This window comes from Lontra canadensis, unplaced genomic scaffold (assembly GCF_010015895.1).
Source record: "Lontra canadensis isolate GAN:19392208 unplaced genomic scaffold, GSC_riverotter_1.0 scaffold2, whole genome shotgun sequence".
Lineage (NCBI taxonomy): Eukaryota > Metazoa > Chordata > Mammalia > Carnivora > Mustelidae > Lontra > Lontra canadensis.
Genome location: NW_022630996.1, coordinates 21,450,937 through 21,465,577, shown reverse-complemented (window position 1 = coordinate 21,465,577; position 14,641 = coordinate 21,450,937). Strand labels below are relative to the sequence as shown.

Sequence of the window (14,641 nt, the reverse complement as noted above, 5' to 3'; positions counted from 1 at the left end):
GTTAAACAAAAACAATATAAAAGTAGAAAAGAATTTGCAGATGATACACTTATCTATATAGAACATCAAGAGAAACAAAAGTGAAGATATTTCTTATTAGAACTCAACTCATTACAGGTCAACAAGTATATATGAAAATCAATAGCATTGTAACTCATTAGCTATCAATTGTTAGATAAAATGTAGGAGCAAAAAGAGCCAATTCAACAACCACAGCAAACAGAAACAAAAATTCTGTGGTCTCAAAAATAAACTTAACAAAAGATGCAATGAATGTGTAGATGAAAAAACTATAAAACTGAAATGAAGAGCATAGAATTAGACCCAACAAATGTAGATACAATTTTCCTGAATGGAAATATTATGAAGATGTTGGTTCTCCTAAATTAAGTATAAAAATCAGTGCGGTACCAGTCACATTCCCTCAAGATTTTTCATGGGAAATCAAGAAGTGATCTTAAAATTAACATTTAGAAAAGTAAAGAGCAAAGACATCCAAAGCAATACTAAAAATAAAAAATAAAATAGAAATGTGTTATGCAGCATATGAAAGACCTATTATGCAGATATGATCCACTAACATTGAAAAACAGACAAATCAGCCAGAGGAACCATACATATGTGGAAAGGGTTATTGGGTAGATAGGATACCATAAATCAATGAGGGAAAGAGACTAACCAGTAAGAGAAATTGGGACTGTTTCCATGTGGAAACAAGTAAAATTAAGTTCTTACCACACCTCAAACACTAAGATTATTCAAGATGGATTAGGTTCCTAAAGGTAACAGCAATGTTTTATAACTATGTTAAGAATACTATCAATATATATTTTGAAGGCATCAGGGTAGAAAAAGACTTAAATAAAAACATAATTTGCAGAAATCTTAAAAAATTATTTGGCTCTGAGTGTCTCTGTGATTAAAGAGAACAAAGACCTTAACAACTTTTTAAACAGATTATAGACTTAACATTCAAGACATCAAAACCCTCTACAAATTAATAACCAATAGTGAAGTAGAAATACAAAAAGGCAACCATCAAAGAAGAAACCTAAATGGCTAATGAATGCTACAATTCACAATTTCACAGTAATGAAGGAAATGCAAATCAAAACCATGGTCTACCACTTATCGTCTATTAGTCTGTCAAAAATGAAATGCTGATGACTCCTAATGCCATGTGTGGGTGTTAAGAAACATACAAGAGATGCTCATTGCTACAAAGTTTAGAAAAGCAAAATATTGGAAATAATCCTGACATTTGCTAGTTGGGGGAATAAACATCAAATAGATTATTTGTGAAATGGAGTACGAAAAGAACGAATGAAATCCAACTATATATACACGTATATATACATATATGTATACACACACACACACACACACACATCCCATGCAATTTACCCCCAAGTGCAGTGTGAGATGTAAGTGGAAGACAGAGCACCCACCTATAGAGGAAGCCATGGGTAAGATCCTGCTAGGGCTGGACATCAAACTAGAGGACGTTCTGTGCTGCTTCTGGCTCCCCTCATGTAGAGAACATCGATGTGCCAGCGAGTAAGTTCAAGGAATTCTTGCAAAACCAGATACATGCATATTCAGTATCTTATCTTGGTTTCTTGGTTGGGTCACGTGTGTGTGTGTATGTGTGTTTGGGTGACTTAAATAATCTATATTTTTCCTTGACTTCCTTTCTCAGCTCCTGAGTCAATCAAATATACAACAGAGTGACTATTCTACAGCCCTGAAGCAATGCAACAGAGAAAAGAACAGAACTTCTTCCATCATCCCTGGTGGGTTATACTGAATCAGGAGGGAAAAAAAAAAAAAGTCTTTTTTATAATAGAAGCCTTTGAGGCAATATGACAGTATTTTTACATCTTGGAATGAATTGATTCGCTCAGTATTTTTCTAATTTTGCCTGATAATGTATCTGTTAAAAAGGACTCTTAAATCCTGAAGTCCATCTAAAAAATGTAAAACACATAGAAAAACTAGCTTACAGATCAAAGACACTCAACTTGAGACACGCAGCTGTGCTTTGCAATATGGGGGTGGGGGAAGGGGTATGGAGCCGTGAGCATGGTGGTTCATGACGCGTGTTCTGTGTTCCAGTGGAAAGATCAAGGGTTGGCATTTCATCTCTGATTGGGGAAGGTACAGACTACATCAATGCCTCCTATATCATGGTAAGTCAGAGGAATCACTGGAAAGCTACCTACCAGCTTGTGCTACCAGAACCCAAACCAGCATGGGCTTCCTGAAGCAGTGGCTGCAGATATAGGTTAGCACCACTGGTGGGCGGAAGTCAAATCTAATGGCCGCAGACCACCGCCTGTACGGGCAGATAGAACAACAGCATTCCTTGATGTTTTTATGTGTGCTGGGACTGGAGAACCCTCAAGCAATTCAAATCAGTAAGTGCAGGAACCAAACTCCCCATCGAGGACTGATGAGAAGATAGAACGCGTCCACTCAGCCATCTAAGAGGCTCCATTTTATTTACCCTGAACAGACCCAGGACAGGGCAGCTTCAGAAAAGCCTGTCTCCCTGGCTTTACCATAACCCAGGTGTGCAGAAGTGCTGACCCAGCGGACTGCGCTCATTTGGAGACCAGGATTTCTAAAGACACAATCCTTTCCTTCTGTGTTTAGATTTTCTATGAGAAGGGGGGGTGGGTTTAATGGGCTGTTTTGTGCCCCTCGTTTCCATTTCAAATCTTTCAATCATAGAGCTTGGCCTCAGATGAAAAGGTTGTAATTCCCATGCCAAAATCACTGTTTCGTTTATCCAGCAAAGAAAACATATAGGACTATTCAATTAGAGAAAGACAGTTATCTTATGATCTCTCTGATGTGAGGAATTTGGGAGGCACACCAGGGGGTCATGGGGGGTTGGGAGGGAAAAAATGAAACAAGATGGGATCTGGAGGGAGACAAACCATAAGAGACTCTTAATCTCACAAAACAAACTGAGGGTTGCTGGGGTGGTGCGGGGGGAAGGGATGGGGTGGCTGGGTTATGGACACTGGGGAGGGTATGTGCTTTGGTGAGTGCTATGATGTGTGTAAGCCTGACGATGCATAGACCTGTACCCTGGAGCAAATAATACATTATATGTCAGTAAAAAAGTAAAAAATAAAAAATAAATTTAAAAAATTTAAAAAGTTAAAAATACAGACTATTTAGGACTATCCATGCAGAAAACAGGGAGATGTGTGGGGGTAGCATCTGAATAATGCCACGTCCAATGAGACCATGGGAAGTAGGGACAGGAACTCAGAGACCCAGAGCAGAAGAGGTCAACGGGCCATGATTTTAGTGAGCAGCAACACGGAAATCATGACCAATCCAATAGCCCCAGGTTCCACGTTTCTGCAGCAAAATCTGCAGGGTGCCTCCTGATTCCTCTCCAATGGAGGAAGGCAGGGCGTCTGGACACCAAGGTGGTTCTGTTGTCAGTAGGAGTATGATCTGGCATCTTGCCTTCGGATTTGTGGAAAGTGAGAAATATAAACCCCCCTCTGGATTTCCATTCTGTCTAGTGTAGGAGACATGGTCCATGTGCCATCTTGGTAAGTCTGCTCCTAGACGTGGTAGCTAGGTAGACTTGGGCACAACACTTAACTTCTTAAGCCTCCGTTTCTGTCACATAGTACTTCTGTGAGACGTAGGGGACTTAGGAGGAAGAAAATGCTAGTCCTGTGCCTGGTGTACAGAGGCATATAGAGTGCCTGGTAGACATCAGCTATAATGATCACATTGTTATTTACCGACACAATCTAGAAATAAAAAGACTCCCTAGAGTTAAGGTCCATTAGCTTAAACACGTATTTGGAATATCTAAAGTCATATGCCAGACTCTTTCTATTTTTGGTTTCGTAGGGTTACTATCAGAGCAATGAATTCATCATCACCCAGCATCCTCTTCTCCATACCATCAAGGATTTCTGGAGGATGATATGGGACCATAATGCCCAGCTGGTAGTTATGCTTCCTGATGGTCAAAACATGGTAAGCCCCTCACCCCCAGGGACTTTTGGTACTTGTCTTATAGGAGATAGCACGTCACAACACCCAGAAGGCCAAGCATACCAACAAATTAAGTAATTTTTTTCAGCTAACTAACTAATGTCACTGGAGTTGCACCTTGTCTACTATTGGGCCTCATTTGGTTATGTCACCTCCCAGGTCTGACGTTGTTGAATGACAGTTTTTAAAAACAGTAAGTTGAAATGAACTTACATTTAAGTATTCTGTGATACTGCTGAAGAAAAATAGAATTGCAACATGCCATCAGTCCATATGCTTCTGTTTACATTAAAAAAAAAATAAAATTCGGGATATTTGGAGAGTCCCTCAGTTTAAGGAGATCTATAGAAGTACAAAAAAAAAAAAAAAAAGGCCTATTTTGTTCAGGCTTTGCACATATACTTAACTGAGAGATTTATTTCTTAGCTCTAAAGTTAGACTGACCATTCCAGATGACACGGGAAGCTGCCAAGCTCTTAAAATCACTTGAATCTTCTCTACTCAGTTATCGTTTACAGAAGTAACAACTTACCGTTATTACTGATGAGCTAAGCTCAAAACAACAAAGCAACAGTTTGGTTTCTTAAGTGTAATATTTTATTCTCAGCATCAAACTTGTATAAGCCTCAGTATTTGAAGAGTATGTTTTGAGATCCAAAGAGAAATTCGAGTTGAATTTTCTGTGTCAACCAGTTAATTTTATTTCACAGTCTGACTTATTAAACATTTGATGAAAATCGTACTTCTTTGTTATTTAATCCTCCAGGCAGAAGACGAGTTTGTTTATTGGCCAAATAAAGATGAGCCTATAAACTGTGAGAGTTTTAAGGTCACTCTTATGACTGAAGAACACAAATGTCTGTCAAATGAAGAAAAACTTATAATTCAAGATTTTATCCTAGAAGCTACACAGGTATGGACATAATTGACAAATTTTCATCTTAAGCTTTCAAGTTATGTTAAATATATGCTGGTTTAAGGGTCTTCCCTAGAAATAAAAAGGAACCTAATTTCTTACAAAACTGATTACCCAAATAATCAGTTTTACCTTACTTTCACTTTCATTTTGCAAATCCTATAGAATCATTAAACATTCATCGCCACTAAACTGCACCATTCACACACAGGAAATCAAGGATTTCTCTTTGACTCCAGAGTAGTTCTGACAGAACTTAAATTGAGAATAAACTGTAAAAAAAAAAATAATAATAATTTCATTAATCCTAATTCTCATGCTTTAAGGGAAATTTTTATCTTGAATTCTTCTAAGTAAAATGAGAAAAATATTATCTACCAAAGTGAGCTTACCGCTATCTACCAAGAGACAGCGTGTTATAAGTGAAGAAGAGCTCTGACAATGTGCAGTATAACGAACTAGGATCATTTTGCTAATTCTTGGTTATCTGCAAGGCAGCAATCTGAATTCCTTGTCAAGAATTATTTTTAGAATTCTAGTACAGTACATAATTTATTCTACAGCTACAGTAAAATGCTAACAGATACTAATAATAGGGAGTAAAGCATGTGAGATGCAGAATACGTCCCCAATCGGAGAAAGTTTAAATCATGTCTTAGATGATTTCAATGTCGCACTTTACTATACTGTAGTTCTGAAAGTGGCAAACCGTATAGAATTTAGGTTCTGTCGCTTATTTCCCATGTAGCATCTGACTGAGTCCACTTTAGGAATCTGGGGGTCGGAGGTCGGAGGGCTCTAAAGGCACGCAGCCTGGGCTGGTCCCTGACGTGCGAACCGGCAGACTGTATGTCCGTCCCCCTTGCCAGCATCTCCCCGCCCTGTCATGTAATCCCACTCTCCCCTCCATTGATGCTGGTGTTTGTAGGGGGTCTATGTTATTTTTAAAACAAATGTTAACACTGAAGATGTCTTTTTTTGTATTAAGTAGTGGCACAGAGACGTCTTTGGTATATGGTTTCAGAGTTCGATTGGCATCATGAAGCCACAAATAAGACTTATTTTTAGAATGAAAAAGAGATTACATCTACACATGGGAAATGAGGCATCACAGCAGTTTCTTCCCTCCAAGACAGAGGATAGGCCGTAACCGCTGCTGTGCCCCCACGCATGTGATTTGGTTCTGTTACCTTCCTGTCATTCCTGACTCTTCTAAAAATATTAATTTTTCTCTCTTCTTATAGGATGATTATGTACTTGAAGTGAGGCATTTCCAGTGCCCCAAATGGCCAAATCCAGATAGCCCCATTAGTAAAACTTTTGAACTTATAGGTATTATCAAAGAGGAAGCTGCCAACAGGGATGGGCCTGTGATTGTCCATGATGAGTAAGTTCCTCTCTGCCGACTCTTTCATGCCTGAGCACTGTCCAAGTGGTCAGATGGTTCTGTTTTCTTGGTACTAACATAATGCTCTAGGCCAACTGTGGTGACTCATCCAGGGGAGATGATCAGCTTTTTATAAACAAGGTTAATATAAAGTCCGTTGTATTGTTTTGTTTTTTCACTTCTCTTGGAGCTCCTGTTGAAGGCAGAAGATGGGTACCTGATCACAGGAATGCGTTCTTCCCTTGTATGCTGAGAACCCTTTGTGTGATGAGTCAGTGTTTTGGCACTTGGATTTTCACAGGTGCTAACCAGAGAAACATTTCTAAGTTATTGACGTACCAGATAGGATTAAAATTGATATAGATTTTATTTACCAGGAACAGGAATCTGTCTAATAGATCTTTCCAAGCTCCTGTTATGAACAAATAAAAAAAAAAGTGTATGCTAGGATTACTTGTTATATATATATATTGGATATTAGTTATAACTTGTCAGATCATTGTGATTTATTGCCAGCCCTTCCGGAGTATAAAAATAAATGTAGGGGCACCTGGGTGGCTCAGTGGGTTAAAGCCTCTGCCTTCGGCTCAGGTCATGGTCTCAGGGTCCTGGAATCAAGCCCCGCATCAGGCTCTCTGCTCAGCGGGGAGCCTGCTTCCTCCTCTCTCTCTGCCTGCCTCTCTGCCTACTTGTGATCTCTATCAAATAAATAAATAAAATATTAAAGAAAATAAATGTATAAGCAAACATTAAACTTCCATAAAGGATCCCATTACTAATATCATGAACACTTGCTAATGTTTCACATTAAACCTTAGCTCTCTACAAGATAAAGAGACATTTCATTAAAAATTTGTGTTCCCACTATGAAGTGGTCAAGGCTTTGTGAGTTCCAAATGTGAATGTTTGATGCATCTGAATGGAGTCTTTGTCCCTTCCCTTTGCTTCAAGGCATGGAGGAGTGACGGCGGGAACTTTCTGTGCTCTGACAACCCTTATGCACCAACTAGAAAAAGAAAATTCCATGGATGTTTACCAGGTAGCCAAGATGATCAATTTGATGAGGCCAGGAGTCTTTGCTGACATTGTAAGTAAAAGAACAGTGAACCAAACTTTCACTGTTAGGGTGCTGCTTACTTTCTACAGGCTGCCAAAATCATTTTACCATGTTTCAAAAAAACTCACATATTGACTCATAAATATTACCAGGTAGTATTTGAGCTGAATTACAAGTTAATCAGTCCACAGTCTATGGAACTGGAGTAATAATAAACATTGAAAGTTTATCTTCCAGAAAATTGATGGATAAATTTTTTTTTAATTTGACATGTCTCTTTTTGCAAGACTCGCCGTAATTCTGAAAAATACCCCCAGTAGAACCACTGACTAATCCAACTTACTCCCCAAAATAGTAACTTGGGATGGGGTTCAAGTTCTGGAAAGCCTGAGCACAGTCAGAAGACAGATCTCGAAGACTTAAACATTGTAACTGTTTACTTTTTTTCTGAAGCCGAATTCAGTTTTGGTACTTAACATGTGGGTAATTCCTGAGTATCTTTTTAAAAAAATTTTTTTTATTTTTACTGAATCTTTTTTTTTTTAATGTGTAATCAGCCAACTGGGTACTTTTAAAAAAGAGAAACTTGTACAATCAAGAAAGACACAGCACACTTAGAGAAGTCTCAACTCTGAAAATGATTTAGAAGTTTTTAATATCCTAGAAAGAAGGGCTGGAAAGACCATAGGGAACCTCATGCAAATGCCCCAGCAGGAGACCCGTAGGTGGATACAGTAGTCACAGACAGAGCTCCGGCTCCCTGGTCTGTGGACATACAAGGGCCCATCTCTAAGGCTTCATTCAGTCCAGACCAGTTGGCCAGGAAGCACGGTAACCCTTGCACACGTGCACTTCAGAGGAGCACTTAGTAAAAGTCATTCAGGCCAGTTGAGTTATATCAGGCTGCTCCTATGTGGAATTGTTTTCCAGAGACTGAACTTCCAGCTGGCTCATGAGTGCATTGAGTAATGTACTGATTCACACATGGGCCCATTGATTTTCCGCTATGATGTTAGTCACTGCCTCACATTCTCTGCAACTGCCTTTGTCCCCACCCCTAGCTCCCCACCACCACCCGAACTGGCACCTGTAAGAGAACTCCTTATTCTTCTGTGTCTCTACTCTGAGACCATAGCAGGGCCCACGCTCACGTTTGCTCAAAGTAGGGCATAGGACTAGGCTGGTAGAGTGTAAAGAATATTTGGTAAAAAGTGGGTCTGGTTAAAAAAAAAGATTCTGCATGAGCCCCTGAGATGACAGTGTAGTCCTTCCTGGGACCTCTCCATAAACAGAGAAACCCAGTGGATTTCATCACAGCTGGACAAAGGAGAATGAGTAAGTTATGATGAGTAAGGCTTATTATGAGTAAGACTTACAGGTGCCTCGTACCAAAGGGTTACAGGCAAGCTGATAAATCAGAAACAGTAATCTGTCACATCACCTTCTGAGTCCATGACAGACATGAGTAAGAATGGAGCGCTTACCTTTGCCAAAAGCATTTTGGCCAATTTTCTAGGTCAATGAATATTGGCTACCTGAAAAGCTACTTCAAATTTCATCAGAAAGAGATAGTAATATAGATTATGTACCTCTGCAGCCTGCAACAGAGCCCTTAACACAATGCCCTTCCCTGAACAGGGCCAAAGCGTGACTGGAAAACATTCCTTCTTTTCACGAACGTCCGCCTTCAGTGAGCCGCTTGTTTATAACCTCACATTCTCTGTCCTCCAGGAGCAGTATCAGTTTCTCTACAAAGCGGTCCTCAGTCTTGTGGGCACGAGGCAGGAAGAGAATCCATCCACCTCTCTGGACAGTAATGGCGCAGCACTGCCCGATGGAAATATAGCTGAGAGCTTAGAGTCTTTGGTTTAGCCCAGAGAGGGGTGAGGGGAGCCCTACCTGAGCATTGTTTTCCTCTTTCTAAAACTGCAGTTCTTCTGTTATCTGTTTACTTTCCATCACCTGACAGTAATTTTCATGACATAGGATTCTGCTGCCAAATTTACATCATTAACAACGTGTGCCTTTCTGCAAAACTTCTTGTAATTCACGTCTTGTGTTTAAACTAAAATGGTTGAATTTTACAGTATTTCTAAGAATGGAATTGTGGGGTTTTTTTTTCTGTATTGATTTTAACAGAAAATTTCAATTTATAGATATTAGGAATTCCCAACTACAGAAAACATGTTTGTTTTTAGTGTCAAATTTTAGCTGTATTTGTAGCAATCATCGGGTTTGCTAGAAATTTAACTTTTAATATAGTAGATTGTAAATAAAACACTCCATTCCCTCTGATATTCAATGTTTTACAACTGCAGTATTCATCTAAAGTAGAAATAATCTGATACTTACTGTAAATACTGCTCTAGTGTCTCCATGGACCAAATTTATATTTATAATTGTAGATTTTTATATTTTACTACTGAGTCAGTTTTCTAGTTCTGTGTAATTGTTTAGTATAATGATGTAATTCATTACCTGGTCTTACTCTACAAGTCTCCTGATATCCTTTCATGTTATCTCAGTAATTAACTCTGTCTTAGCATGTAACTTTAACTTTTATGGAAAATAGAAATACATCTGTTTTGAAAGAAGATGTTTTTATGAGAATAACACCTTACCCAACATTGTTTAAGTGGTTTTTATCCAAGACATTGCAAAAATAAATATAAATATTGCTATCGACTTACATTTGTTTGAGGTGTGTTGTGCTGGGGCATGTGTAGCAGAAAATTGTAGACACTGGCCCCCTTTGGATGCTGAAAGTGAAAAAAGATGGATGGGATGGAGCAGCAGAGAGAGCTGCGTTCCCAATCTGTGCATTGAGGCACACAGGAAACTCACTGATGTTGCACAATTACTATGATTAACTAATTTGGACCTAACTACTTACAATGTACCAAGAAATGTTGGGAAACTTTTGTCTGGAACCAAGCTGGGACTTAGAATTAGGCAGATTTGCTTGTCAGGGGGGAAAAAAAAAAAAAGCTGACTTGGAAGCCAGATGAATTGACAAAGACCAGGAACTCTTAAATCCCCAAGTGGAAAGAAGGTAAGATGCCCTATGTTAAGGCAAATTGTCAGAATCCAAAAGCTGTGTGGAGCTGAAGTGCAGGAAAACGGAATCAGCCTTGGTGACAGGCCTCCTGGGAGACGGGAGGCAGTCCCCCGCCTCAGCTGGGACGCATAGCACCGCCTTATGAGGAGGGCACTAGGCCTCAAGAATGCCCAGAGCAAGAGGTCAGGACAAGTTTCCTTTCAACTCATGGCTCTCAGAGTATGTGCCCAGACCAGCAGGAGCAACCAACCTGGGAACTTGTGAGAAATGCACATCCTAGAGCCCTATCCCAAACCTACCATATCAGCAACCCTGAGGTTGAAGGTCAGCGATCTAACGCATGCTAAAGTTCGAGAACCACTGCTCGATAACAACAATTCAGGGAACCTCCGGTTTCCTTAAGCACTATCAGGAAATGGTCACCAAATCCTTCAAATAGAACCAAAATTAATTAGCTTTCCTCTTAAAGCAATAGTCATGAAGAGAAGTGAAACAGGAAAAGGCTCAAAAATAGTGTCACCAATCACATAATGCTGGTAAGCACAGCTTTACCAGGCATAAGAAAAATAAATGTGCAGCTTTCTCACCTTCCCTGGGAGGAAAGCCACAGAGTTACTTTTGATTTCTTGGTTGCTTTTCTGACCTTATCTCCCAGTCCTCGTATTTTTATTCTTTACTTCATAAGCCACAATGTTTATTTTTTTATTTTTTTTTTAAGATTTTATTTATTTGACAGAGATCACAATTAGGCAGAGAGACAGGCAGAGAGAGGAGGAAGCAGGCTCCCTGCTGAGCAGAGATTCCCCGATGCGGGGCTTGATCCCAGGACCCTAAGACCATGACCTGAGCCGAAGACAGAGGCTTAACCCATTGAGTCATCCAGGCGCCCCAAGCCACAATGTTTAATCATAAGCTGATCTGAACCAGGAGTACGTGTCACCTTAATTATTTTGTCTGTTTCTCCCTGGGCCTTTGTCCCAAGAACACACACCCTTTGGGGGGATATGGAATTTTTTTGGCCTTCATGATTATTTATCAATAAGGTGCCTTGTAGAATCTCTTCCAAAGCAATTATGCAAGTAACATGTATGGTAAGTCAACATTTTATAGATAAGTTCTAATTAATATACCAGAACTATAAGGTCCATCACAGTTGCAGTGTGATACTCCCTGAGAATTTATGGCAGCTCCTTCTTCAGATGTAATTAATACAAACATTTCATACGTATGTATTCTACTCATTATTCCAGCATAATATTGTTAATTTTCTCATTTCTGATCTAAAACTCCCTAATTTGTTAGCATATAAAATGCCTGAGACTATTTCTCTAACATTCAGAACTTGGAAAATAAGATCTCTTTATATGCAGATCTATTTTTAAATATTTCATTAGAGTTGAATTCCACTTGCAGATAGAACACAAAAGTACTAATCATTTATTGGATTAAAGTGAACTTCTTAGGAAAAATCGGAAAAATCTACATATTTGTCAAAATAAAACAATTTTTTATTATTATTATAAACCATGACTGAATATCATCCACTAACTTGCTAATTGCAAAATATTCTGGTGCATCAGAGGTCTTCTCTTCATTAGTACAGTATTAGAGTGTTAGAGTAGGTGGTATTAAATGGTAATGCATATAAATGACACATAATACACCAGCTCGAAGAAATTAGACATCCTTCGCATTAAATTAGAGTTAGTCAGGTTTTCTTTACAGTAATCATTTTTTAAATGAAAAACAAGGTATGAAAGTGGGAGTAAGAACGGCTGTGGGTGTGAATTGGAAACTTCTCATCGCGTACACAACAATAAGTTCTGCTCAGTCCGTCCGTGGTGACACATTCTGAGCAGGCCACGAGAGACACAGACTGACCTTTGAAAAACTTCTCAAATGTGCTAATTTGCAATACTTTCCTCTCCGACTCTGGGTGTGCCATTCAGCCTATCTCAGATTCTTACGGTCCTGCTTCAGCCTAGAGGAGTCGCCTCAGTTCTGAATTAAACACAGAGAGAAATGAACAGATGCAAGACATGTCTTCCTTGCTGCTCATTTGTTTAAGGAAGCCATATACCCAAAACTATAGCATTAAAGTTCCTAACGAAGCATGTTAGACTAGAAAAGTCTTTCATGACACATTTACTTCAAGTAAATGTTTTAATGGACTCAGGAAGCTAAACCTGCCTTTCCTGGACTTTTTAGAGAGGAAATGAGAAAGCTTCCACCTTTTTTCATTACAGTATGTCCAGTTCTAAGCTCATGGGGAGACATAAAAAGGATTCGAAGAAGAAAATAATTAAGGCCAATGAGGAAAGATTGATAATTGGGATCATTACCATGTCTTTGCAGAATCCCCCCACATGCCACTGTTCTTCTAGGGTGCCTTCCTGTGGCAGATGGCCTTTTCCAAAAATAGCTCAACAGTATCTTCCATCCCATGTATGACTTTTTGAAACCCATCCCGTTGAGCAGTGGGGGTCTGTGGTCCCTCCGCTTGAACGTGTATGGACTTGTGATGATGAGGAAAAGTGATGAGATGTGACTTCTGAGGCTAAGTCTTAAAGGGCAATGCAGCTCTGCCTAATTCTTTTGGGATGTTCGCTCTTAGAACAGTGCCACCATGCTGGGACAAAACCCTGGCATGGAAAGATCCACATGGAAAGAAGCCAAGGTCCTGGCCCTCTGCCCCAGCCGAGCTTTCGGCTGACAGCTAGAACCACCTTGTCTGCTATGGGAACAAGCTGTCTTGCAGGGGATCCCCCAGCTCCTGGTCAACACACCCCAGAGGAGACTGTCTGGAGCAGAGATAGCTGTTCCCCTGAGTCATGCCCAAACCGCAAGCTGATGAATAAAATAAATGACTGCTGTTTTAAGCCACTACATTTTGGGGTAGTTTGTTACATGGTGATAGTATTTAGAACACTTCTTACACTCCAAAACCAAAAAAGCTGTCAACTACAGTCCCCTGACTCCGTTGCAGTTACGGGTGTGGGTATGAATCACATTCCACCAAATTCAGGGAGCCATAAAATCTGGAAACATAGACAATACTGTTTTACCATGCACTGTAATGTAATTTTAACCGATTTATTATATATTTGCCTATGCTTCTTGACTATCTGGCCACTCTCAAAATACAATCACACAAGATTTAGAAGACAGAGATAAGGCAGAGGCCATCTTCCTGCGTCCTCTGACCCCGCTGATAAAAGGAAGCAAGGTTGTAGAGACAGATGTGGCTCTCTGCAGCCAAGTTCCAGTGAATTGAGTTGAGAACCAGTAGCAACCGTGACAGGACAACCAAGTCCTTTTTTTAAGAGATAGAGACAGAGAGGGTGAGCAAGGGGAGCAGTGAATGGGTAGAGGCAGAGGGAGTGGGAGAGAATCCCAAGCAGACGCCATGATGAGTGTGAGCCTGATGTGGGGCTTGATCTCACAACTCTGAGATCATGACCTGAGCCGAAATCAAGAGTTGCATGCTCAACTGATTGAGCCACCCAGGTGACCCTCGATCAAGTACTTCTGATTCAAGCTTCCCAATACATGGGCCCCAGCTATGAGTGTAATATCTTGCTCTTACTGCCTTGTATGTCTTTCTCTTTTAAAATGTCTAGGGTAGTTTCTGTTTCCTCTTTTAAACACTGATTCAGTAGCTTGGAGAAGTATCTACATGACGTTCTTTTTTTTTTTTTTTTTTAAGGTAACTTCTTTCTTCAGGTACTGAGTGGCCTCTGGACATCTCACCCTCTCACTCTGTCCTGAATCCCTCTCAACAATGGAGCCAAAGCTAACTTTTAGCAGCACAAATCTGACTTTACCAGCCTCCTGGATTATGACTGACATAATCTCAATCTATTGTGCCACAATGATTGCTACAGTTGGGGCTGATTCAAGTATCACAAAATGATGCCCTTTACCCATCCTTGTGCTTTGGGGAAATTTCAACAAGCACTCTAAGAGGCAACAAAGAAAGAGAAAAATATGCTTCTTCAACATTACTAGCTAGTGTTAAAAAATAAACTAAAACTGCTTTATATACAAGCGGAGCCTGTAACAACCTTCCCTATATACACTTCCACCTCTACCACACCTTGCCACCATATTGTAAATATGTCAGCACATGTACGTATCTCTATATACATATATTGTATATATACACTACTACATGCCAGACCTCATGATGGG

The 14,641-nt window shown here is 39.8% G+C and overlaps 1 protein-coding gene across 4 annotated transcripts in view; it reads left to right on the top strand.

Moving 5' to 3' along the window:
* The window catches only part of PTPRZ1 (protein tyrosine phosphatase receptor type Z1), a 182,214-nt gene extending 172,137 nt beyond the window's left edge, over positions 1-10,077 (top strand). For all 4 annotated transcript variants that reach the window (XM_032870494.1, XM_032870511.1, XM_032870503.1 and 1 more), the window contains 7 exons: positions 1,700-1,793; positions 2,116-2,189; positions 3,886-4,014; positions 4,799-4,945; positions 6,193-6,335; positions 7,287-7,422; positions 9,124-10,077. In XM_032870494.1, the coding sequence (XP_032726385.1) occupies positions 1,700-1,793; positions 2,116-2,189; positions 3,886-4,014; positions 4,799-4,945; positions 6,193-6,335; positions 7,287-7,422; positions 9,124-9,264 (864 nt within the window). In that variant the 3' untranslated portion in view covers positions 9,265-10,077. The remainder of the gene's footprint in view (positions 1-1,699; positions 1,794-2,115; positions 2,190-3,885; positions 4,015-4,798; positions 4,946-6,192; positions 6,336-7,286; positions 7,423-9,123) is intronic.
* The last annotated feature ends 4,564 nt before the right edge of the window (positions 10,078-14,641 follow it).